This window comes from Tiliqua scincoides, chromosome 3, assembly GCF_035046505.1.
Source record: "Tiliqua scincoides isolate rTilSci1 chromosome 3, rTilSci1.hap2, whole genome shotgun sequence".
Taxonomy (NCBI): domain Eukaryota; kingdom Metazoa; phylum Chordata; class Lepidosauria; order Squamata; family Scincidae; genus Tiliqua; species Tiliqua scincoides.
In genome coordinates, this window is record NC_089823.1 from 83,416,114 (window position 1) to 83,438,353 (window position 22,240).

Below are 22,240 nucleotides of genomic sequence, written 5' to 3' on the forward strand. Positions count from 1 at the left end.
ATATTGTAGCTATTTAAAATTCATTTATTCACTAGTACTTCAATAAGGCTGCTGTTAAGTGGGTCACTCAAACACATTTTCCCTTTTTTGTTAGCTATTTTATGTCAAAAGCAGAAAATAAAAAATCTTGAATAAATCCAAAGCTTTATCATGGCACATTTCTGAATTGCTACACTTGCAATTTACATTTTGTAACTTTTTCTAAAATAATGTACACACCCATTATTTTTAGCAGAACTTGCTGGTGTATAAATCTACATTTTTTAAGAAGATCTAAAAAAAACTATCACGACAGCAACAAAGTGCATGCTAATGACTTATTGACATTATCATATCTATTGCTATCATATCATATCTATTATCATCTATCATATCTATTATCATATCATATCTATTATCATATCTATTGCTACAGCAAGTGCCCAGTCCTATCCCCCGTGATTGGCGCTGATGGAACTGTGTTGACAGAACATGCAGTGCATCCAGTGGTGGTGATGGGCGATTGGTCAGCCAGCAGGAGGTGATTAAAAATATTTACTTACCTCTGGTAGGCTGCCCAATAGTCTATGGGTCTCCTTGGACCTACACCAGGCATTTTGCTGGCGTATGTCCAAAGAGAGAAAAGGGTTGAGGTGGCCAGGGAAAGGGAGATTGGATCTGGTTCATGCTGCTTTCCCTTCCCTACCATGATATCATGATATGCCCTGCACTCCCTGTCCTCCCCACCCATAACATGCCTGCAACTTACTAATGCCAATGCGCACTTTTGGAGCTATAGCTGCATGCACTATGGTGGCCCAGCCTTTATGCCACCATATTGGGCAGTAGTATTCAAACTGGGGCGTCGGGCCCCCCCCGCCTGTGGGTCCTGGCCTCTGCCCCCTTAAGGGGCAGGGGCAGCCAGGAGACAGGGGGAAGGCAGTGGCGTGGTCCACAGGATTGTGCCTCTCACTTGCCCAAGCACTTGCCCAAGCCTCCTGCAGCCTCCCGGGGGTGCGGGGAGCCCTGCACAACCTTCGGCAGGGCTCCCCAGGTGAGGAAAAGTGAAAGCGGGGCGATTGCACCCTGCTCCACAAAAGCGATTGCTCCGCTTTCCCTTCTGATGGGGCTGCAGGGACTGGGGTGCACCCTCCAGTCCCTGCAGCAGCTGTCCCTGCTTTTGCGGAGGCAGAGCAGATCGCTCCACTCTCCCTTTCCCTGACCTGGGGCGCCCTGCAGGTGCTTGCGCAGGACTCCCCGCACACAGGGACGGCTGCTTCAGGGACTGGAGGGTGCACCCCAGTCCCTGCAGCCCCCTGAGCAACACGATCCTGGGGATCGCGTCACTGCCTTCCCCTTGCCCCTGCTGCCTCCCCACCCAGTAAGTAAAAAGACTTACTGCGGGGTTACTTACTTTACCAGTAAGTAAAAAGACTTACTGCGGTTTTCAAACTCCTGGAGAGTTTGAAAACCGCAGATATTGGGCCTTGCACTGCCAGAACACTAGGATTTGGACCAAAATTAATGGTATAGATGACTTGGATCTAAGAGTGCCTTTCTGCTGGCAGACTGTCTCTCTCAAAGAAGGGCCATTTTTTTACTTAACAGAAGAATTTTGCATAGAATGATCCCCAAATCATCCTATTCAAGCATGTTCTTTTCAAACACTTTTTAATGGTCCTTTCAAGTTTATACCCCATAACCTTTATCCTTCCTTATTTGCTATCTTTCTTGTACTATAATGCAACCAGATACATTGTGGCCTGCACTATGAGACTTTTTCATTAGCACTTGTGCAGGAGTTCACTGAATGCTGCTAAATCACTTTCTTCTTCCACTCTTTGTCCTTTGGATCTGAGCCAGAGTCCTCCATCCTGTTGCACCTGCAAGGCTGAGATTTGGGTGAAATGCAGTTGGTTGTGTTTTGAGAAATGAAGCGAAACAGAAGCACATTTTGATTTTGTGCCTTAGAATGGTTCAAAAATGTTTCTAAAGAAAAAAGAAAAGAAATGTACACTTTAATAATGAATGCAAATTATAGACATAATTCTTCAATACAAACTTTAATTCTTTATAGTTGAGAGAGATAATATGTTCGTTTAACTTTAAGCGCTTGTGGTATGTGTGGTCTGAGGCTCTTAAAAAAGAAGAATGCACTCTGTATATATAGGTAAACTTACGGTTGTAAGTATTCACTTAGTTGCCCGTGGAAAAACAGAGAGTGCTGACATTTAGAAAAGATATTTTCACAGTGAATATGAGTTCTAAAAGTGTGGAAAGATGTAACAGAATCATGGAACTCCTCAAAGCTATGCCAGCTCTGTTGCTGGCATAACTGTGTGGAGTCTGCTGGGGGCCCGTCTAGCCCAGGATCGGGGTTTGGGATCTGGCAGCGGTCGGCTCTGCTGCAACCCACTCTGTCTGAGAGGATGTAACAGGAGGGGGGAACCCACCTCCTTGATACTGTCCCTCTGCCAGCAGAACCCTGCTGGAGTGTTGGTCTGCACCACACTACTTGCTGTGTGCAGCTTTATGGCTGTAGCAGCAGTGGCTTTGCAGCTGCCATCAACACTGTTGCAGTGGTGGGGTCTTAAGTTGCACAGATGTACTCGATGGTGCACCGGCACAATCAGGAGATAGGATTGGGCTTCCAAGACTGAGCTTAAATGACTCTTTTACAAAGCATTTCATACGTTTCTAGCTACTTCACAGGTTCAACAGAAATTTTTAGACACGAATAAGCAGTAAGGATTTTTCTGTTAAATGGCTCTGATGAGGTATTTTTAAAACTGTTGTCAACACTGGGTCTGTCTATTTCAAGGGTATCAAACTCGTTTCATATAGTGGGCCGAATAGCATTCATGATGTCTGCTAAGGGCCAGAAGTGATGTTGTTAAGCAGTTTATGTTAAGCACTTTTTCTCACTTAGAAACTTGTTAGTCGCAAATGACAGAAGAGAAAATACGCACATCTTGATCATATTTTCAAGATATCATGTGAGCCTCCCTTTTAGCATCTCAGCACAGCTCAGCAGCTGAGAGCAGCCAGTGGTGGTGATGGGAGAGCCCAAGGGCCAGTTTTAAAAGGCTCCATGAGCCGCATTCAACCTGCAGGCTTTATGTTTGACACCCCTGATCTATTTGCTATGTTTGTTCTCATATTAAAAGTTTGATTAAATATCCAGTATGCATGTTCAGTGTCTGCTGGGCAAGCTAGAAATAGCTGGCTTCTAATGGACATGAGGCAGAACAATTTCACTTCCTTAGTAATCACACTCGTAAATTATTTAATGCTTTTCAGACAAATTCTACTCATATCCAGTAGAAAGAACAATGTTAGCTAACTTCATAGCCATTAAGCCATGTTATTGAGCCTAATATACGTATATGTCAGCAGCATAGCACAATAGAAAGCTGTTGACGATCTGACTGAAAAGACAAGAGGTAGACGCTCTGGCTTTCATTTATGATCTCAGGGTTGCATTAATAAACTGTATGTAAAAAAAAGTATTTCTTCATTCAGGACTGTGCAGTTATTGTGCTAGTTTGTGCCACAGCATTTTTTTTTTCACCTCTCTAAACAACTTTCCTGGTTTACCATTTAGACTTCCAGGTCATTCCACATTTTTCAAATGATGAGAAAATCAGCTTTTAATCTTAGCATCATGGTAGTGATATCCCAGACCCAGAATTGTTAATACAGTTCCAGTCCTATCCAGGAACAGGCCAGCATGCACAGCCATCCTGACTTAGCACAGGCTTCCTCCAGTCATTGCAGTAATAGCAATTCAGGCATTGAGTTCTCCCTATTATTGCAGTAAATGGGGATGCTATTGGGGGGGGGGCATCTCTGGAGCAGGTTCTGAGAAGGAAGCTCCTTTTTTGTGGCTTCCTTTATCATAAGATTACATGTCTAGGATAATAAAGTAGAGGTACTTTTTGCTGCTTATGCAAACTCTGTACTTATAAACATTTGACTGGTGCGTAGAAATGGCAGTCATTCTTCTTGTAGCTTACATATGGAGCTACATCATTAGCAGTTATTGAGATGCCCCCTCTTCTTCCCTTATAGTGTTAAAATATCAAAGAAAGTGTGGATTATTTTAATTGCAAATTGTTTTCTAGTTAGTTGCTGAAATCTAAACAACTGTCTTTCCCGGATAGTGCTCTTATTAGCAAGGAAAGAATAGCAGCCGTGGACCTCTGCAGCGCTGCACCCGGGGCAAAGCTCTGCGATGCCCCCCCCCCCCCCGTGGGCTATCACCCTCCTGCACAAAAATCTGCCCCCCCCACCAGAGGCTCACAGTGCCTCACATGACCTCCTCCCATGCCGGGGAAACCTGTGAGGATACCCAGCGCTATAAACTGTTCTTCCAGCAAACCAGAAGCACAGTTTTCGCCCCCATCGGGAGCCTCAGAGAGGCTTCCACGGGGACCTAGTGGCCGGCACCTGGGGCATTTGTCCCAGGGAGGTCTATGGCAGGCACGCAACTGGAGAATAGTGTTGGACACTCATGCAGGTATTCAGATGGAGACAGCAGAAACTTCAGAGAAAATATTTATAGGAACATCTGTCTTTTTGACAGACAAAATAATATTTCCACTTGTATTTCTCAGTTCTGAAGAACTCTCATATCTCTGGATTTAATATATTATTGGGCAAGGTATGTCAGAATGCCAGATGCAAAGGAGGGCACCAGGATGCATGTCTCTTGTTGTCTTGTGTGCTCCCTGGGGCATTTGGTGGGCCGCTGTGAGATACAGGAAGCTGGACTAGATGGGCCTATGGCCTGATCCAGCAGGGCTATTCTTATGTTCTTAGGGTTAAAATGGCAATCAGTCATCACCATAGGTTCGGTTTTAATTCTCTTGTAACGCATGCAAAACTACCTCAAAATACTGTACTGTTGGATATTGACCGTATGTGTCAGTAGCCAATGAAAAGCAAAGGGAGATCTAAGTGCATTTATTTGTTGTAACAGTAAAGCTACCATACGTATGGGTCATTTTCCAGCTTCTTTGGTAATTGTTTTAATTGCCTCAGGTTTCAGGAAATTAGTTAAACTTTTTCACTATGCATATTACTTTCCACAATCATTTTCATACAATAAGCTTAATGACAGCATGGAAGTCAATTAGGCCTTTCAAGCAAACCTACTGAAGTACATTTATTTGTACAATGTGGATTAAAGAAAAAGTTCTGAGCAGCCTTGGTTATGCTGCTTATTATTATTATTAATTATTATTAACAGTATTTATATACCGCTTTTCAACTTAAAGTTCTCAAAGCGGTTTACAGAGAAAAATCAAATGGCTCCCTGTCCCAAAAGGGCTCACAATCTGAAAAGATGCAAATGAATACCAGCAGACAGCCACTAGAACAGACAGTGCTGGGGTGATGTGGGCCAGTTACTCCCCCCCTGCTAAAAAAAGGAGCACCCACTTGAAAAAGTGCCTCTTACCCAATTAGCAGAGGTTCACAAAAGCTATAGCCTGGACATGTACAAAATTTGACAGGAGTTCAAAGCATGATAATATTTGTTCAGTTCACAGTGGTCCCTAGTTGGCATTGTCTCAAACAATGCTTTGGTTGTTTTCAATTCTGTTTGCAAAATTGGGGAGGGGGGGGTTTGGTGTTTGTAATTAAAATTTTAAAAACATATTTTTGTACATTCAGGTAAACTGATTCTTTCATTTTCTGTTCTGTGTTAATATTTACAAGTGGCTGATTTCTGACTTAAAGGTGGAGGGAGTATTCTTCATATTGGTTGAGAAATTGTCCTTACACTTCAATTTGGAATGAAAACTAAATGAGAAAATTTTAATGAACCTGCAAAAATGACATATAAAAGAAGAGTACCTAAGACTTCTGAGGTATGGCAGGAAAGAAAACATAACTGGGGAAACTGTTAAAGTGGCAGAGGGACAGGTAACTTGTCCCGAGAATCCAACAAGAAGAGAGCTGCAAAAATTCTCAAATTAAAACTGGATCTTTGAGTTAATGCTTTTGAGTTCCTATGTGCCAACTTTGAATAGCTATTGCCATGCGAAGGTTGGTCACCATGAAGTTGGGTTCAGAAGCACAGGAACCACCTAACTGGTTGTTTACTCAGATTTGCTGTGTCCACCGGGCCTCAAAATACTTTGCTTTTAGTTTTTTGTTGTTTTTTTTAATTGCCCCAGGTGCAAAACTGCTGTCAAATTCTGCCTCTAGTTTTTGGCAAACATGTAGTATCCAGTAAGTAGTATCTGTACTAGAAACATCCCTTTTATCTCAAAATCATATTTTGTGGGTTGTTTCGCTTCATGTTGGACAGTCTTTCTGCATATGTAAACTTGCGCTTTTGCCCGTTTGAACTTCCAAAAGTGGGTGGTTAAATGGATCTTTACCATTCATGAAATTGTTTCTTAGAACACGTGAGTACAAGCATACACTCAAGGGCTGGATACTTCATGCTTTTGAACGTGCACCTCAGAGGAATTCAAAATTTGACTAGTTATGATTTGCCTTCTTATGTGGTCTTAATGAGCGGGTGCAGCATTAGTACTTTCGGCACAGGCTACAGCACTGTTACAGGGTCATTGTTGGAGTGGGATTCAGTATTCCTGAATAAAGATGCAGTAGTTCAAGAAATCTTTAATTGTAGGTGGTATGAATGTTTCCTTACGTGGATCGTATTAGGCTCTGATCAATGGTGTTCAAAATTGCGACTTCCCTGTTGGGGCGACTGCGTGCCCTTAATGCTTCTGGATTATCTCCAGTATCCCAAATGTCCTTTTCCTTTTCTCCAAGAATTTCTTTTGTAGATAATTAGTCACAATGGGGACAATTTACTGTCTGCAAGGAAAATGTTTTTCAGTCTTATTCACAAAGGAGTCAATTTAAAGTCTGTAAGGGAAAATGTCATGTTTCTTAATTCTGATTCTGGACTAAAATACTTTCATATTTCAGTTTCCTGCATCCTCCAGATACTGTTGACCAGGTCACACTAGATTGTGGAAAAGAATAACTGTTATTTGCCTATTGGGAGCAACTCTTTCACAGCGCACAGATATAAGCAGACACTATGAAGCTGTTGTGCCCACATAGAAGGACCAGGAGAGCAAGAATAGCAAGAGCTACTCTTTCCAAGTAGCAAGAGGACCAACATAAAGGGGTTCAGGTTTGGATAGACACAACCTAACTTGGGCAACTTTCCCAAGCCCAGACTGTGAAACTTCTGAAACCAAGTTTAAAACAAAATAAAACAAAACACCAAGTTAGGTTTCACTTTGCCAAGCTGCTTCTTCCAGTGACTTCTGTGCACCAGGGACCACAGATTGAAGCGCAGATCTGTCTTCAGCCAATAAAGGGAAATCTGGAAAGCCAGAATGCACCCAAACGGGTGCTGCTGGAGACACCGCACAATGCTGGTAAAATACAGGGAATTTTTTTATATTTTTTTTGCTGAATATTTTTGATCCTTGGTTGGTTAGGTTTTCCAGTAACTTTTCCTGTTCTCCTATTTGTTAAGGGACTTGAGCATCTGTCCATCTCATCTGCCAGGTTTCTGGAATTCAGACCTCCAGGGATAAAGAGGGTCCCATTGTATTTTGTTCTAATTGGTTGTATGTTTTTGTATTTAAGCAAGTAGCTGGAAAAAATTGGAAGGAAATATTGCGTTCTGAATTAAAAAGTAGTAATAAACTTAAATCTCACACAATGTCGAGAAGAGGCTACAAGGTCCAGGGACATAAATCTCATGTAACTCTGGCATACACATTCAGCAAAATTTCCATTTCCAAGATTGTTGGCCAGACACATTAGTTTGATATTTTCAGGAAATCAGTTGAGAAAGGAGAAGGAAGCAACATACTACTACCTATACTGTGTTGAAATGAAGCTTGATTAACATCGCTGTATTAATACAGATACATTTTGGTTTAGACTGCAGTGTTCAGTGTTAGCAAAAGCTGTGATAATAAAGTCAAATGTGTAGCAAGTTTCTGTCGTACTGTATAAAAGCAAAGTTGGCATTTACTATTTTATTCTGACTTTTTATTTTACACTAACACTTCATTTGAGACAAACTGTAAACCAAGAGTTTCTACTCTCATGTGTGGATATAAAACTCATATTTATAATGTAACTGGAGGGAGAGAACAGAAAGAGTACAAAGAAGTAATATTTTGTGAACAAAATGAGCTCATTTAATTTTCAAAATGCAGGTCTGATGAGTACTTTATTGCTCAATAAAAAATAAGAATTGATAGCATAAAATGTTTATTTCCACAATTGGTGTCTGTCCTAGAATTAAGCAATACGTCAGAAAAGCATATCAATATTGTGTCTGTGATGCGCTCAGCATATAATGGCAACAGTAGCGCATAGTTCTCTTCTGTGAAATGAGTTACAAGTGTATTGAATGGCCTTTTTAAAGTGAATGTCTGAACTTTCTTTGCTCAGTGATAAAGCCCTTAATTTGCAACAGCTGTATTAATTGTAGGTAGTGTCACATCTTTAACAGCCAATTGTGAGCAAGAATCTTGCCAGCTGTTTCTATAAACTCCTGTGTCCAGCTGTTACATATGGAGGGACCAGCTTACCTGGGCTGGCGGACCATCTGAGTTATTCTGGCGCATGCATAGAGCCACTGGCAGAAAAGGCCAGTGGCTCTCATGTGCAGCAGCAGTGTGACATTGATGTCATCACAGAATGATTATGACAGTGGATCAGTAGTTCTGCTGCTGTAAATGGCCCATAGGATTAGGCCGTTAAATTTCATCCTAACTAATGTGGTCTCCAAAGGTTAAAGAAAGATGGAAGATGATCTAGGAAATTGTCTCCCCCCCCCCTTTGCAAAAACATTATTGGCTGAATAGACAGTAATCACTCACCTTCTGATTATATTTTTCTTTTTCATTCAGTGTCTTGTATTTGAAGATGCTCCCAATGGGGTCAAAGCATCGCTGATGGCTGGGATGCAGGTGGTCATGATTCCAGATGAAAACCTGAGCAAAGATCTTACAAAAGAAGCAACAATCGTTCTGAAGTCTATGGAAGATTTCAAGCCAGAATTGTTTGGTTTACCACCATTTAGTTGAGAATAGTTTTATTTTTACTATGTTGATTTACCATGTTAATTTAGATTTGGAGTAAAGGATGTGTTTATAATTCCTTTTGTAATCATATGTTACATTTTTTTAATAATTAAATTATACTGGATAACTTGTTTTCAAATTCAAGATGGTTGATGGAAGATGGAAAGATGCACCTGGCATCTTGCTATGCACTGTAGACACTCGTCCATAAATCAATCTCACAGATAAGTCAAGGGCAGGTTTTGAGCCGAAAATCATGGAATTTTCTATGATCCTCAGATAAGTTGGGGGCAGGGTTAAACTTAGGGGCATGTCTGTCTGTAGCTTTGTCTGATTTTACTTGAGACCAGATCCTGAAAAATAACCTACCTGTAATTGTTACTTAAGAACTGTACAGTCTCTTAAAAAATACAGTAAAAGATCATAAGATACATTTTTATTCTTTAACTTTTTAATTCTGGTCTTCACAACCTTTTTGTAAACACTATTAGAGAAAGTGCACTGTAAACAACATACCAGTAGTACAGTGGTTCCCAACCCAGGGTATATGTATCCCCAGAGGTACTTGAAAAAGAATTGAATAATGGCAGAAAAAGGCAGGTAGTACTCCAGAATGCCTTGCAGGGCCAGCAAGGCAGAAAGGGAGGTAGCTAGTTGGCTGTGAAAGCTCCACCAATAGCTAGTTTTTGGTCATCCATTCATGTATGAGATTGAAAACCTGCACAGTAAAAAGGCTGAAACATAATATGGATGTAATCAATCACCAAGAATTTCTCAGCACACTTCTGGTGCAAAACAGTGCAAAGGCAGAATCTTATGTTCTTCAAACAGATAAAAAGAGAAAATATTGTGATGAATACATGAAGTATGGATTTTCATATAGAAGAGATGAGGGCTTATATTATTAATATTAATTACAAATATTTAACTAATATGAGGGGTACAATTTATGGAAATAGGCTGCCAAGGGGTACACAAGTGAAAATGGGATGAGAATCACTGCAGGAGAACCATTAATCAAATCCTTCTTTAAGTTGTCTATTGTACCTTACATGTTGAGCCTCTGACTTTTAACACATAACTGGGAGTTTGCAATTCAATTCACAGCAGAGAGACAAGTAACAAGGTATGACTGTGAGCAAGTACAACGGCATATAGTTGCAACCCTATTTACTCAGAAGTAGACCCATTGCTTTCCGTGGGTGTCATACAAGTAATGGTGCACTGAATTGTAGCCTGGGACTTTGTTTCAAATGAAAAGGAGGATTACATCCTGGTATTTAAAAAAACAGACATCTGCCAAATGCAAGCATTTGCAAAATGGAAAGAGGTTTCAGCAGAGTCTTCTAAAGAGAAGGAGGCTTGCTTGATTTCAATGAAGCCTTCAACTCTGACCTTTTCTCAGGAGGAGAATAAAAGGTTAACTTTGGCTGGAGTTTGCTAGGGAAGTTACCATGGCGATTAACAGCCCTCTAATTACCTCTGCTTTGCTTCTCTGGTGCCACAACTTACTTGAAAAGCCCTGACCCCTGAGCAACCTTGGAGATAAGACAAGGTGATGATCTAAGCTTGATTTATTGACAGAAATTTCTCACTCTGTAGGTATCTACAGTATATACAATGAGCTTCTCAAACTCTTTTGGGAGTAGTCTAGTGAACAGCCAGACAATTTGCTTTTAGAAAATTTAGAACCACTACAGAACAGGTTTCCAATGCAATACAAGGAGCAACTACCAGAGGGGAAAATAGAGAATTTTAGGTGCGCACCTAAGGGCACAATCCCAAACTCACTTCCTTGTGAACTGGGCAGCTGAGGACTCGAGCTAGCATCCCTGTGCCAGATCCCTGCCAGTGACAAGTGAGTTCACACCAAGTCAGGTCAGTGCAGGGGCCTCGGCAAGGGAAGGGTGAAACTGGGGCATTATGGGGCAGGGAGAGGGCAGGCAGACTGGGCCCAGGAAGGGATCTGGGACTTGGGTGGCTCAGATCCAAGTTGCACACCATTTAGCACTGTCCAGGGTGTCTTCTGGGGCAATGTCAAGTGCCCGCATATCTTCTTTCAACCAGTTGAGCCACCGCTTCTTCGGTCTTCCTCACGGATGGCGTCCAGTTGGAGATAGTCGATATACCGTCTCCGCAATGCTCACCTCATCACTCCAGATAACATAGCTATACCCTTAATTCCCCTTACCCCAGGCTGAGCCCCAGCCCCAACCCTGCGCTGGATACAGCACAGGCCTACCAGCCTGCCTGTTCCAGCATACTTTGCATGCTGAAAAGGACTCTGAATCATGTCTAAATCATGTCCGTTGTGTTTTATGCCGATCTACATTTCTGTACTCTTCTGTTTTTGAATATGTCCTGCAAGGAAATCACATTTTCACCTGAATTTGGAGATGGTATAAGAAACAAGTTCTCAAACATTCAGCTGCAAAACTCTCTTCTGCCTGGAGTCAAACCAGCTGAGTAGATTGTAAACCTGAAGGCATGGCAATGTTAATTTTTACCTTTGTACAATGCTTGTTAATTTTAAACACTTTATAATTAGTAGCATGTTTATAATCTCCTTATACTGACAGCTGTTGCCAGTCTGCCCAAGTGTTCTCCCCCACCCATTCTTGCCTTATACAAAAATGAAACATTTTCTTTTGTTGTTTGACATTTTTCCTGCTTTTATTTTCATCATACTTTTGACCTTTTGTCTTTCCTTTCACTGCCAACAGTAGGAAAACTATCTCTTACCCTCTTCAGAGAACACTTTGCTCTTGTAACTGTGCTAAGAGCAACAGAAAATTTTTGTCCTCACCCCCACTTCACTTTTTCCATCTTTGCACCGTTTCATGAAGTCGTGGCTGTCTCCTTTGTTTAGAGTCCATGTATTGTATACTGTATCTTTTGCCGTGTGCTCTGAACATCTGTGTGAATCATACCTTTAAGCATGTCAACAATACATCTAGTGAACCATTCAGCAATGTTGATTAGGGGAAAGACAGAGTTGTGTGTACTTAGCACTGACCCATGTCCAAATTGTGCATTAGGAAAAGTGAAATTGTCTGTTATGAATAAATTATGCTATTAAAAAAAATTGCTTACATTGTTTTGTTGAATTCCATTTCTGCTTGCAGGAGAGAATGAACAGGAAGCTAAGTAGAACAGTAATGGTCAGCTGCTCACTATCCTTTTCGCAACACCTCTGGCTTTTATAAAGTCCACCAGGTACTGTCCTCATGTTATCAAGTATCAAGGTAGAAATTTTTAAGACATTAGTCTCTGCTATATAACACATTACAGAATAAGATCACATCCATGCCCTTGACTATTTGATCCCAGGAAGCAGAATCCTACCTTGCGGTGATGTGACAGCACTGTCACAGCTTTTGCCGCATCCCGTGGGGTTTTTCAGCTGCTGGAGGTCAGCCCTAGCAACTGCTACGGGGCAACTCAGACCTGCACCAGCCCAATTACCAGTGCAAATCTGCATTGCTCCATGCAGGCTGATCAGGCTTGGGAAGGGGATAGGAATTCAGCACACACCACCACCACTGATCTTGCCCCCTCCTAGCCCTGATCTACCCCAATCATCACCCCATTCTGCCCACTTCCTGCCTTGGTATAAACCCCCTCCCCATCTCACTCTGTCCCCCTGTACAGCCTTACCAGCTCCAGTGGGTGTCTGCTGTCACGCAAAAGGCCACTGCAACCTGCCTGTGGCAGGCCCACTTTGCTCATCAACAGTGACTACAACAGCTATAAAGCAGCCTCCTCTGGTGCAATGCTAGTTTCCTTATCCTGAGGAGGCCTCAAGAGACTGAAACCCCCCCCCCCCCAATGAAATACAGCAGATGCCATGCTGGCATAGCTGCATTGCTGGACAGGGAGTTCGTGCGGATTGGGCTATCAGGGTGGATAGAAAGAAGTGCAAATTCAGATCCATGGTCTCCAGAATGTAGCCTTGTTTAAAATAAGACTTCAGAAGGCACATTAAACAGTTGTTTGCTGTTGTATCCTAACAGGAGAAAAATAGTCATGATGTTTTCTATCCTACGACAAACAGTAGTCTTTGTCAGGCTAAAACAGAGGCTGGGGACTTTACCACCTGGGAAAGGGGAGGAGGCAGAAGGAGAGGTAAAACTGATACAGGCGCCCAGCCATTCCAGTATTTTGATAGTGTGAGAGTAACAGATCTCTATGATCTCACATTCTAATAAAAATGCCTACAGAGTTCTTCAAACAGAATATGCCTCTTTTCTTTTTTAGTTTGACTGTAGTTGCTTGGGAGCATTTCTTACAAGTGAACAGGCAACTGGCTATTTGCAAGCCTGTTTTTATATAACTGAATTTTAATGTTCTGGCCACTGTTTTTTTCAGTGTATGCATTTCACTCAAATGACATAAAATTTAGTTTTTGGAATTGAAATCAATCTTTTCTTCCAGTGACTAATATGACTATATAGCTGGAGAAAGACTTTCAAGTGTAAAACAGGTGCCTGCGGGGGATCCTGTTTTGTTGTAATTGCTCAGTTCCAACCCAGGGCTTATTAGAGTGTGTTCTACCTAATAAGACATAATTACAAACTTTTTCAAAGTGTGTTTACATTTAATTTGAAAATGAAAAAAAGCCAAGGCATGTCACATTTACAAGCATGTCCCAGAGGAATGCTAACAGAGCATTTGAAGTCCTCAGGAAAAGCATACTTGTGTATAACAAAACATTGCTAAGTGTTAAAAAAAGAAATTCAATGGGTTCAAATATTTTTGAAACTTAACTAGTATTTGTATCTTTTTTCAAAATGTGTGCATGTACATATGAACAGAGAGATTTTCTGCTCCAAATTGTCTTTAGATATCTTAAATAAGAGAAAGGTTGTCAACTGTTATGGATGGAGTAAAGTTTGATTATAATCCAGGAAGAAATAGATGAATTACTTGGACATCTACCAGATAATCCAGTTTCCCAAAATTAATTCCAAATACATCTGGCCTATAGGTCCCTCTAGATGACTGATAACAACATTATGCTTATTCATGAAAGAGGGACAGCACATTAAACTAAAAACATAATTGTGATGCAATATCTTTTATGTTTATGAATGGCAATATAGGCTGGAATGTTGTCTGCGAACAGGCCTCAATTCATTTCTCCAAAGTTCTTGTTCTCCATTCAACATGGGCTTCTGACTTGTAGCTGCTATAACTTCAGCTGTGCAGAGCAGCATCACAGAATTAGGGTGTGGGTTGGTCTAAGGCAGGGGTGCCCAAACCCCGACCCAGGGGCCACTTGTGGCCCTCGAGGACTCTCAGTCTAGCCCACGGGTAGCCCCCAGTATCCAATGAGCCTCTGGCCCTCTGGAGACTTGCTGGAGCCCGTGCTGGCCTGATGCAACTGCTATTGTGAGGGCAACTGTTTGACCTCTTGCGTGAGCTGTGGGACAAGGGCTCCCTCCACTGTTTGCTGTTTCACATCTGTGATGCAGCAGCAACAGTGAAGGAAAGACCAGCCGTGCTTTGTGCAAGGCCTTTTATAGGCCTTGAGCTATTGCAAGACCTTCATTCATTCATGTAAGTTCCACCTCAAATATATTCATTTATGTAAATTTATTCAAATTTGAAATGTAAATTAATTCTTTTTATTCTGACACAGTATCAGAGAGATGATGTGGCCCTCCTGCCAAAAAGTTTGGATACCCCTGGTCTGAGACACCAAACAATGTAATTTCCCTAAAATATAATCACATCATTCTTCTTAGTCAATTGGTTATGCACCCATAGTGCATCAATAAACAAAGAAAAATTTCAGTAAACTATGAATATTGAATTATTTTTCCATAATATTTTAGACTGTAAAACTGTAAGATCCTATGATCTCATCAGGATTCATTTTTGCAGTACGGTTAATGACCCAATTCTATCCAGGTGGTACACTGGCGGACCACAAGGTCAGCTAACATACCATGTAGGCTACAGTTGTGGCAGCCTTTCCATTGTTCTGAAGAGAACTGCCACCAGTGCAAGGCTCAGAAGAACGCACTTCACCAACAGCACCCTGCAGATCAAACGTCAGCAGATGTCTGCTGGCAGTAGAGGCAGCGGAGTGGCAAATGGGTGCAGGATGGGGCAGCTCTCAGTGCTAGTGGTGTGTGCCAAATCTGGAACCCAGTGCCTGGCCCATACGTGCCCCCAGAAGCCTTCTCAAGGATACACCAGCAAAAGAGAATAACTTTCATGACATGTGAGTTTGAATTTAATCTCCTGGTAGAGTTAGCCAAGTTGATTCTTGCACTAAACTGTGGCACTGGAACAAAAAATAATATTTTTTGTGAGTTGACTGCACCATGTGTACAAATCTGGGACCCTTTCAAGCACAGCTGCTGAATTATTTGGGTATAAGGAAGAAGAAAGACACAACTTATGGATTGGAGAAAGAGAAAACTTGTTTGAGAATTGTTCTCTATTTTAAGCTTAAAATTTTATCCCAATGTTTAAAAGTTGCAACCATTTTTGAGTCAGATTTAAGAAAAAGCTCTGAATGAAAGTGGTAATGTAAGCCATTACAGGAACTTTTGGCTATACAACTGTTTTTCCTCAAACTGTGGGTTGGAACCCACTAAGTGGGTCATGAGCCAATTTCAGGTGGGTCCCCATTCATTTCAATATTTTATTTTTAATATATTAGACTTGATGCTACCATGGTATGTGACTGCATTTGGGGAAATGTTAAAGACCTGTACTTTAACAAGCTACTATGTATATTCTTTTCATGATTGCAGCCTAGGATTGTTAAAAATTTTCCTGCTTGATGATGTCACTTCCAGTCATGGTATCACTTCTGGTGGGTCCTGAAAGATTCTCAAAGTGGGTCCCGGTTCTAAATGTGTGAGAATCACTGCTATGCAGTATAGGCTTTTCTATAATCTCTTAAATTTTCAGTATTGGGACAAAAACCAAAACCATATATTCAGTCTAACTTGTTTTATAGCATTTTCTTTTTGATTACACCTATGATTTGATTACTCTGTGATTGGTATGACACAGAACCATTCAGAGAACTTGCTAGCAGAATCGAATTGTTCAGGACAGTTTTTAGGGGCCAAGAATCACGCTACAAATGTTACTTTACTTTCAGAAAAGGCCTGACTTTTCTCCTGTCCTCAGATTCCAGAACCAAACACCACATACAAAAGTTACTACTATTACTATTACTTTCATGCAGAAATGTTTGCTATGCTTCCTGCTCAACGTATTTAGAGATAGTTCAGTAAAATTTGGCCATACAATTGGAACGCTACAAACTGAAGCCTTTGCTGAATGATGCTGTGAAGCTGGATTTGATCTTTCATACGCAATGTGTGCTTATTTGAATTGCAAAGGATGCTCCCATTTTGAGTGGAAGAAACAGCCCAAGTCAACTTGCAGACACTTCATTCCTAGACTTTGTTGATGTAGATATCAAGTAGTTATAAAAACACTTACAAAATGCTTGGCTGACTAGTATTCCAGGTGACACAAAATGTGGCACTTTTCTTCCAGGCTAACTACAAGCATGACCATCTTGTCCATCATAAGTTAGAGACACCAATTACTGGGCTATAAAAGGTCCATGAAGAAGTTACTATTAGCTTTCAAGTAAAAATAAATTATCTCTAGCAAATAACAGAGGTAGCCCAGGCATTAGAACTCCTTCTATACTCACCCCTTTATCATATGCCAGATGGAGTCCAGAGCCATGTGCAGACTGGTGGGATTGATCATGAGAAACAGTTGCATTGATCTTAATTATGATATTTAAGGTTTCCAGGAAGGTAGCTGCAGGAAGGTAGCTGCAATCCTAACCAATTTTCCAGCACGGACATAAGGGCAATGCAACTCTGAAATAAGGGAACAAACACTGCCTTACCTTGAGGAGGCCTCCATGAATACGCCCCAACTGCAGGATGCAGCACATGCCCCACTGGCACAGCTATGCCACTGCTGGAAAATTGGTTAGGATTGTGCCCTGTGACCACCTGGTTCTAAGAGGTGGCTACTTCATATGAATAGTAGTTGTAGATACTACTACTACTACTACTAGTAGTAGTAGTAGTAGTAGTAGTAGTAGTAGTATGCTTGTGAACAATGTATCAGTTTTTCAGAAAATAGGTTCCCTTTGTAAATTGCTGAATTGAAAAATGAGGGTCTTGAGAACTTTTTTTAAAAAAAAAACCTAAAAGTGTGTTCTTTTATAAAATCATTTTAATTCATATTTTAAATTGTTGATAGCAGTTTATCTCTATCTGATACTGATTCCTGGCCAAAAGAGCAGATTTTCTAGCCTTTTGCGAGATAGTTGCTAAGAAAAGATCATGAGATTCCAGATCACACTTCTATATAATAGTTGATACAATTTTTACTGAAGGAATCACATAGAGATAAAACATGTTTACTCTGTATCTGTGGAATACTCTTCTAATTGCTGAGTTTTACCCAGAAAAGCAGAAACCCTTTCTAGTATTGAACCAGATTGTTCACTGTGGTGTCCCACTAAGTAGCAAGTGTGTCTTTTTTATATGGGGTTTTTTTATTCCCTTGTAAATATCAAGGTCAGGAATCAGAAACAAAAACAACTACAAAAACAAGCATTTTTTTAAAAATTGTCAGTACAAAATAATAAAAAAAAAAAGAGCCATTGAGTTATGGCACACATTGGATTAAAAATTCTATCTTAAATATATGTATATGGGTTTTACATGGGTAATTCTAACTGCCAAGGAATTGTGCTGTTGTGACCCTTGGCAGAGAGGAGTCACTGTTAAGTTGTTACTTTCCATGGTGGGATAGCAGTTTCGAATGCTGAGAATGTCGGTTGAGAAGAATAAGAACTGGAAAATATCCTGCCGGTGTGATCTGTGGGGCTTACCCATGAAAAGCTCATAGTGTTCCTATAGCTAAGAGGAGGTTGGCTATACCATTGAAGGATAACAGCTGAAGTTTGAAGGGATCTATATACATAGAATAACATTGTAAAGACCCTTATTGGGTCTAGGAAGCCTGCCTATGTAAAGCACCTTGAGCAATAGAGGAGAAGGAAAAGGTGGTATATAAATAAAGTAATAAATAATATATAATTCTCCTCCTCCCTGTTTTATCCTCCACAAGAAGATGTGGATTAGACTGAAAAATAGTGACTGATCCTCCTAGTGAGCATTGTGTCTGAATATAACTCAATTTGGAACTTACTGATCCTAATCCAAATACTACACTGAGTCAGGTCTATCTTAATTCAAGCCATAGTGTCTGAAAAATCTGCATCACAGCTTTATGCTGCCTATTGAACTGAATATATGTGACAACGTTGAGGGCTTGCCTAATGATAAAGGTAGTAGAATGACAGCCCAATTCTGAGCTACCGCATCCTACATGCTTCGAGCAGCTGCGGGCAGCACCTTTGGCAAAGGGAACTTTCATCCCCTTCTCCTGGGTAAATGCAGTAGCTCCGCAATGTGGCTACTTGATTCACTGCCAACAAAGGTTGGCAGTGGATCAAGAGACTCCATGTAGGATGGTTGGCCCAACACGGAGGCTTTGGATCTAAGGGAGTGTTGCTCCACCAGTCCTGCCTCCCTCCCTCCCCCAACACGCCTTCTCCCTTCCTCTCCCTGCCTCCCATCTCTCCAGAACACCTCTTCCCTGCTCTCCGCCCGTCTCCCCCCTCCCCAGAACACATCCCTGCCTCCCCCCACATCCCTGCTTACCTCTCTGCTGCTCGGCAGTCCACATGACTGCCGAGCAGCAGAGGTCAGGTACCCGCCTGGCAGTAACCAAGTGCCAGCCAGCGCTGGGCTACCACTGGCACTCACCCAGAGTGGCAACAGTGCGCGCTGGTGGTGAGCCAGTGCACCAAGCCCAGGATTGGGTTCTAAGTAGACTACAGTACCCATGACGGGGTGAAACTAAGAGCAAACTGAGCGTGTCTAGAAGTTTGGAAACTTGCCTAATTTTAGAAATATGAAAACTGTAAGATAAAAGGGAATGGCAGCAGAGGAAGAAAAGTAACATAACCTATTTAATATTTTACATGGTACATAAAATATTTTAAGATTAACATGCAGAGTGAAGTTAATTCACTGTTCCAGGCTTACAGACTGAAAATAAATCAAGATATTAGCGACAAGTAAAAACACCTCCTTTTGCCAACAGATAGATAAACTTATTTACCTATAGATAAAAATCAAATAATTTGACTATCAGAGAAGCAAGATGAAATAGGAAGAAATTATAAGCAGAACAGGTAAGACAAGACATAAGAAACCCAATAACAAGAACAGATTTATCTCTGAAAGAGAAATTAGATCGATGGATAGGATATATGGACGGACGGATAGATGGATGGACGTATTTGTATTGTAAGAATGTGAAACATGGACAACACTTAAAACAGAAGAAACGAAACTGAAGGTTTTGAAATATGTTTTGGGGAAGAATGTGTACAGAGACTTGAATAGAAAAGAAAATGAAGAAATATGGGTTAAGATTAGACAGGAGCTGAATGAAAGTGTCCTTGTCTCTCTCCAGTCCTAGATTCAATCAAGTATGATCGGGTACGTTCAGGGAAAAGCGAACTAAAAGAAAATTGGAAGAAAGAAGAGCTAGATTTAATTACCTAAAACAAATTAAAGAGAAAAAAGTTGAAGATGTATGTGACTTTAAAAGTTGTGCAAAGGTTGGAAAAGAGTAGAGAGCTGTTGAAGATGGGTTTACCACTTGAAACTTGCAGGAGGACAAACTCAGCCCAATTCTATTCACAGGATATGAGAGTAGATGTTGTCATCTGCCATCATATCCTGTTGGCCACTGGCATGGCAGGCACTCTGCAGTTTTGTCATCAGCACAAAGGCCAGGAAGCCACATATGGATGACAACAGCCTGCAGAATTGCTGCCACCCCAGTAAGTTGGTGATGGGGCAGATTGGGTGGGGATCAGGCTGGGGATGGGTGGGGGATCTTAGCAGCAGCTATGCATGTCAGATCTTATACCTCCTCCCATCTCAGACTTGCCTCCCCCCCCTCCCAGAACACTTCAGACATATACCAACAAAATAGCTGGCATGGGTCTGAGGAAACTCAATGAGGACAAGTAAGCCTACAAAGAGGTAAATAAAAATTTTCTTTACTTAACTCTCCTGGGCTGCTGGTCCCCAGTCAGTTCATAGTATGCTGTGCATGCTGGATTGACATTGCTGCATGCTCTGGGCCAACCTTGGATAGTATTGCATCATTTGGCATGTATTCTCAGAAGTAAGTCCCATTGAGTTTAATGACACCTACTTCCAGATAAGTGCTTACAGGATTGCAGCCAAAGTTTCTGCGCCTAGGGGGTGATTACTTTTGTGTATGTTTGTTTAACCACACAGTGTTGTGGGGGAAATCATCTCATAAGTAAGTGGCTGCAAAAAAGACCACCCTGAAAACCATATGTGAATAGATCTGAACGCTTTGGAGAAAGAGCAGAAAGTCCATCGATTTCACAGATAAACCTGAATATGCTGATTTATCAGGCTACATGAATTGTTTTGAAGCAGTGGGAAGGAACGCAACAATGATCTTCATTTTGTATTTCTGTACGTATTGCATTGTGCTGTGAAACGATTGCCTGAGTGGGGCAGAAATGTTCTTGTCAGTGGCTGTTTACACTGAGGCAAAAAAAAAAAAAGGCTAATAGTTCAAACCAGGAAACAAAAACTAAAAGTAGTGGTCTGAAAAGAAAAGAAAAAAAAGAAACTTTGGGGAAATAGCAAGCTAAAAACCTGACTTTGGAAAAAATGAAACTTCAAACTGGCTGCCTAGAGACAATCTGGGAAGAAGGATCCGTGTTGTCTTAAACACCCTGAGCTGACCCAGAGCAGCTTGAAAAGAAAGAAGCAAGAATGTTTTGTTGTGGTTGGAAAATGGAGAGCCAGGAGAAAGGGAGCTGTCAGAAGCAAGACCGCTGCAAGTGGAGATGTCACTGAACTCAAAGCTGAATCATGTATGAATATTGCTTTAGCCAAGAACGAGACTGCCAAGGGGAACAAGTCTACAAAGGTTTAGCTGGATTTGTCTATAACCGTTTATTTGCATACACTACATGTTTCTAAACTTTGACTGCGCAGTGCTATACTCACCCTATGCCAGGGGAGCATGTGCTGTGACAAGCGTGTCATGAAGCAAGTTGCAACAGTGTGCTAGTGGGAAGGCCTTCGCGTCTGGCCAGCACCAGTGCTGGTCGCAACACACACCGGATCAGGTCCAAGTAGATTGATTGCTGTGGCTGGGGTTTTCTTCAGGGAAAAGGGACAAATGTCCCCTTACCTTGAGGAGACCTCCAACCTGCAAAATTCTCCCACAGGATGCAGCACACACTGCATTTCTTTAGGTTTCATTAGGCACAAGGGAATTTCATTAGATTTGGATTGCCCAAAGGGTTTTTTTTTTCAGGTGTCTATTTGCTTGTTAAAACTTCTTTCAAAACCTCTAATGAACAGATATTCTTGCTCATCTTCTTTGGTTTTCAGAGATCATGGGTTTTCCTATGCCACACTTAATTGTTAGTTGCTAGATCTTGTGCAAAAAAAGGATTCCCTTGAAAAAAGGAGAGGGCTGCTTTCATGGAGACAGTTCCATAAGGTACTTCTACTGGGTGGCAGTGGGGAAGTCCTCCGGAAGAGAGGGGCAAATGCGGAGCTAAGCAAGCAGTTTTTGCTGGCCTTCCCTCGCAAGCTCCTGTAACAAGATTTTACATTGTGCATTGAGTCACTATGAGGACTTTCCCCAATTTTCATACTACTAAAAGTCATGAACATGGGTAATGTGATGATTGCCTGGTTCATTTTTATAGGAAAAGGTTGGATTAGCTTTATCGAAGTAAAAAAAATCTGTTTTCTTTAGAAATATTAATTTTTCATTGGCAACAAGAGAACATCAAGAAAAAGATGGTAAGTTCTGTATTTGAACAGAGATGCATGCACAAACATACACACCCTCCCCTCCTGCATTCTCATTTAAAGTTCTGAACCAACCATCTGAGAACATCTTGTGAATTTGCTGCCCTCTCGGGAGGACTTTGGGTTCTTTAGACTAATTGATGATTTATGAGACGCATGAAACATACATTGTGCATTATATCTGTGACAGATTAGCTTTTTCATCACTAATGATCCTTCTGCCTG

The 22,240-nt window shown here is 41.3% G+C and overlaps 1 protein-coding gene across 1 annotated transcript in view; it reads left to right on the plus strand.

Moving 5' to 3' along the window:
- PUDP (pseudouridine 5'-phosphatase) overlaps positions 1 to 9,490 on the plus strand; it is a 74,439-nt gene extending 64,949 nt beyond the window's left edge. Inside the window, exon 4 of the mRNA XM_066620339.1 lies at positions 8,886 to 9,490. Within this exon, the coding sequence (XP_066476436.1) occupies positions 8,886 to 9,062 (177 nt within the window). The 3' untranslated portion in view covers positions 9,063 to 9,490. The remainder of the gene's footprint in view (positions 1 to 8,885) is intronic.
- The last annotated feature ends 12,750 nt before the right edge of the window (positions 9,491 to 22,240 follow it).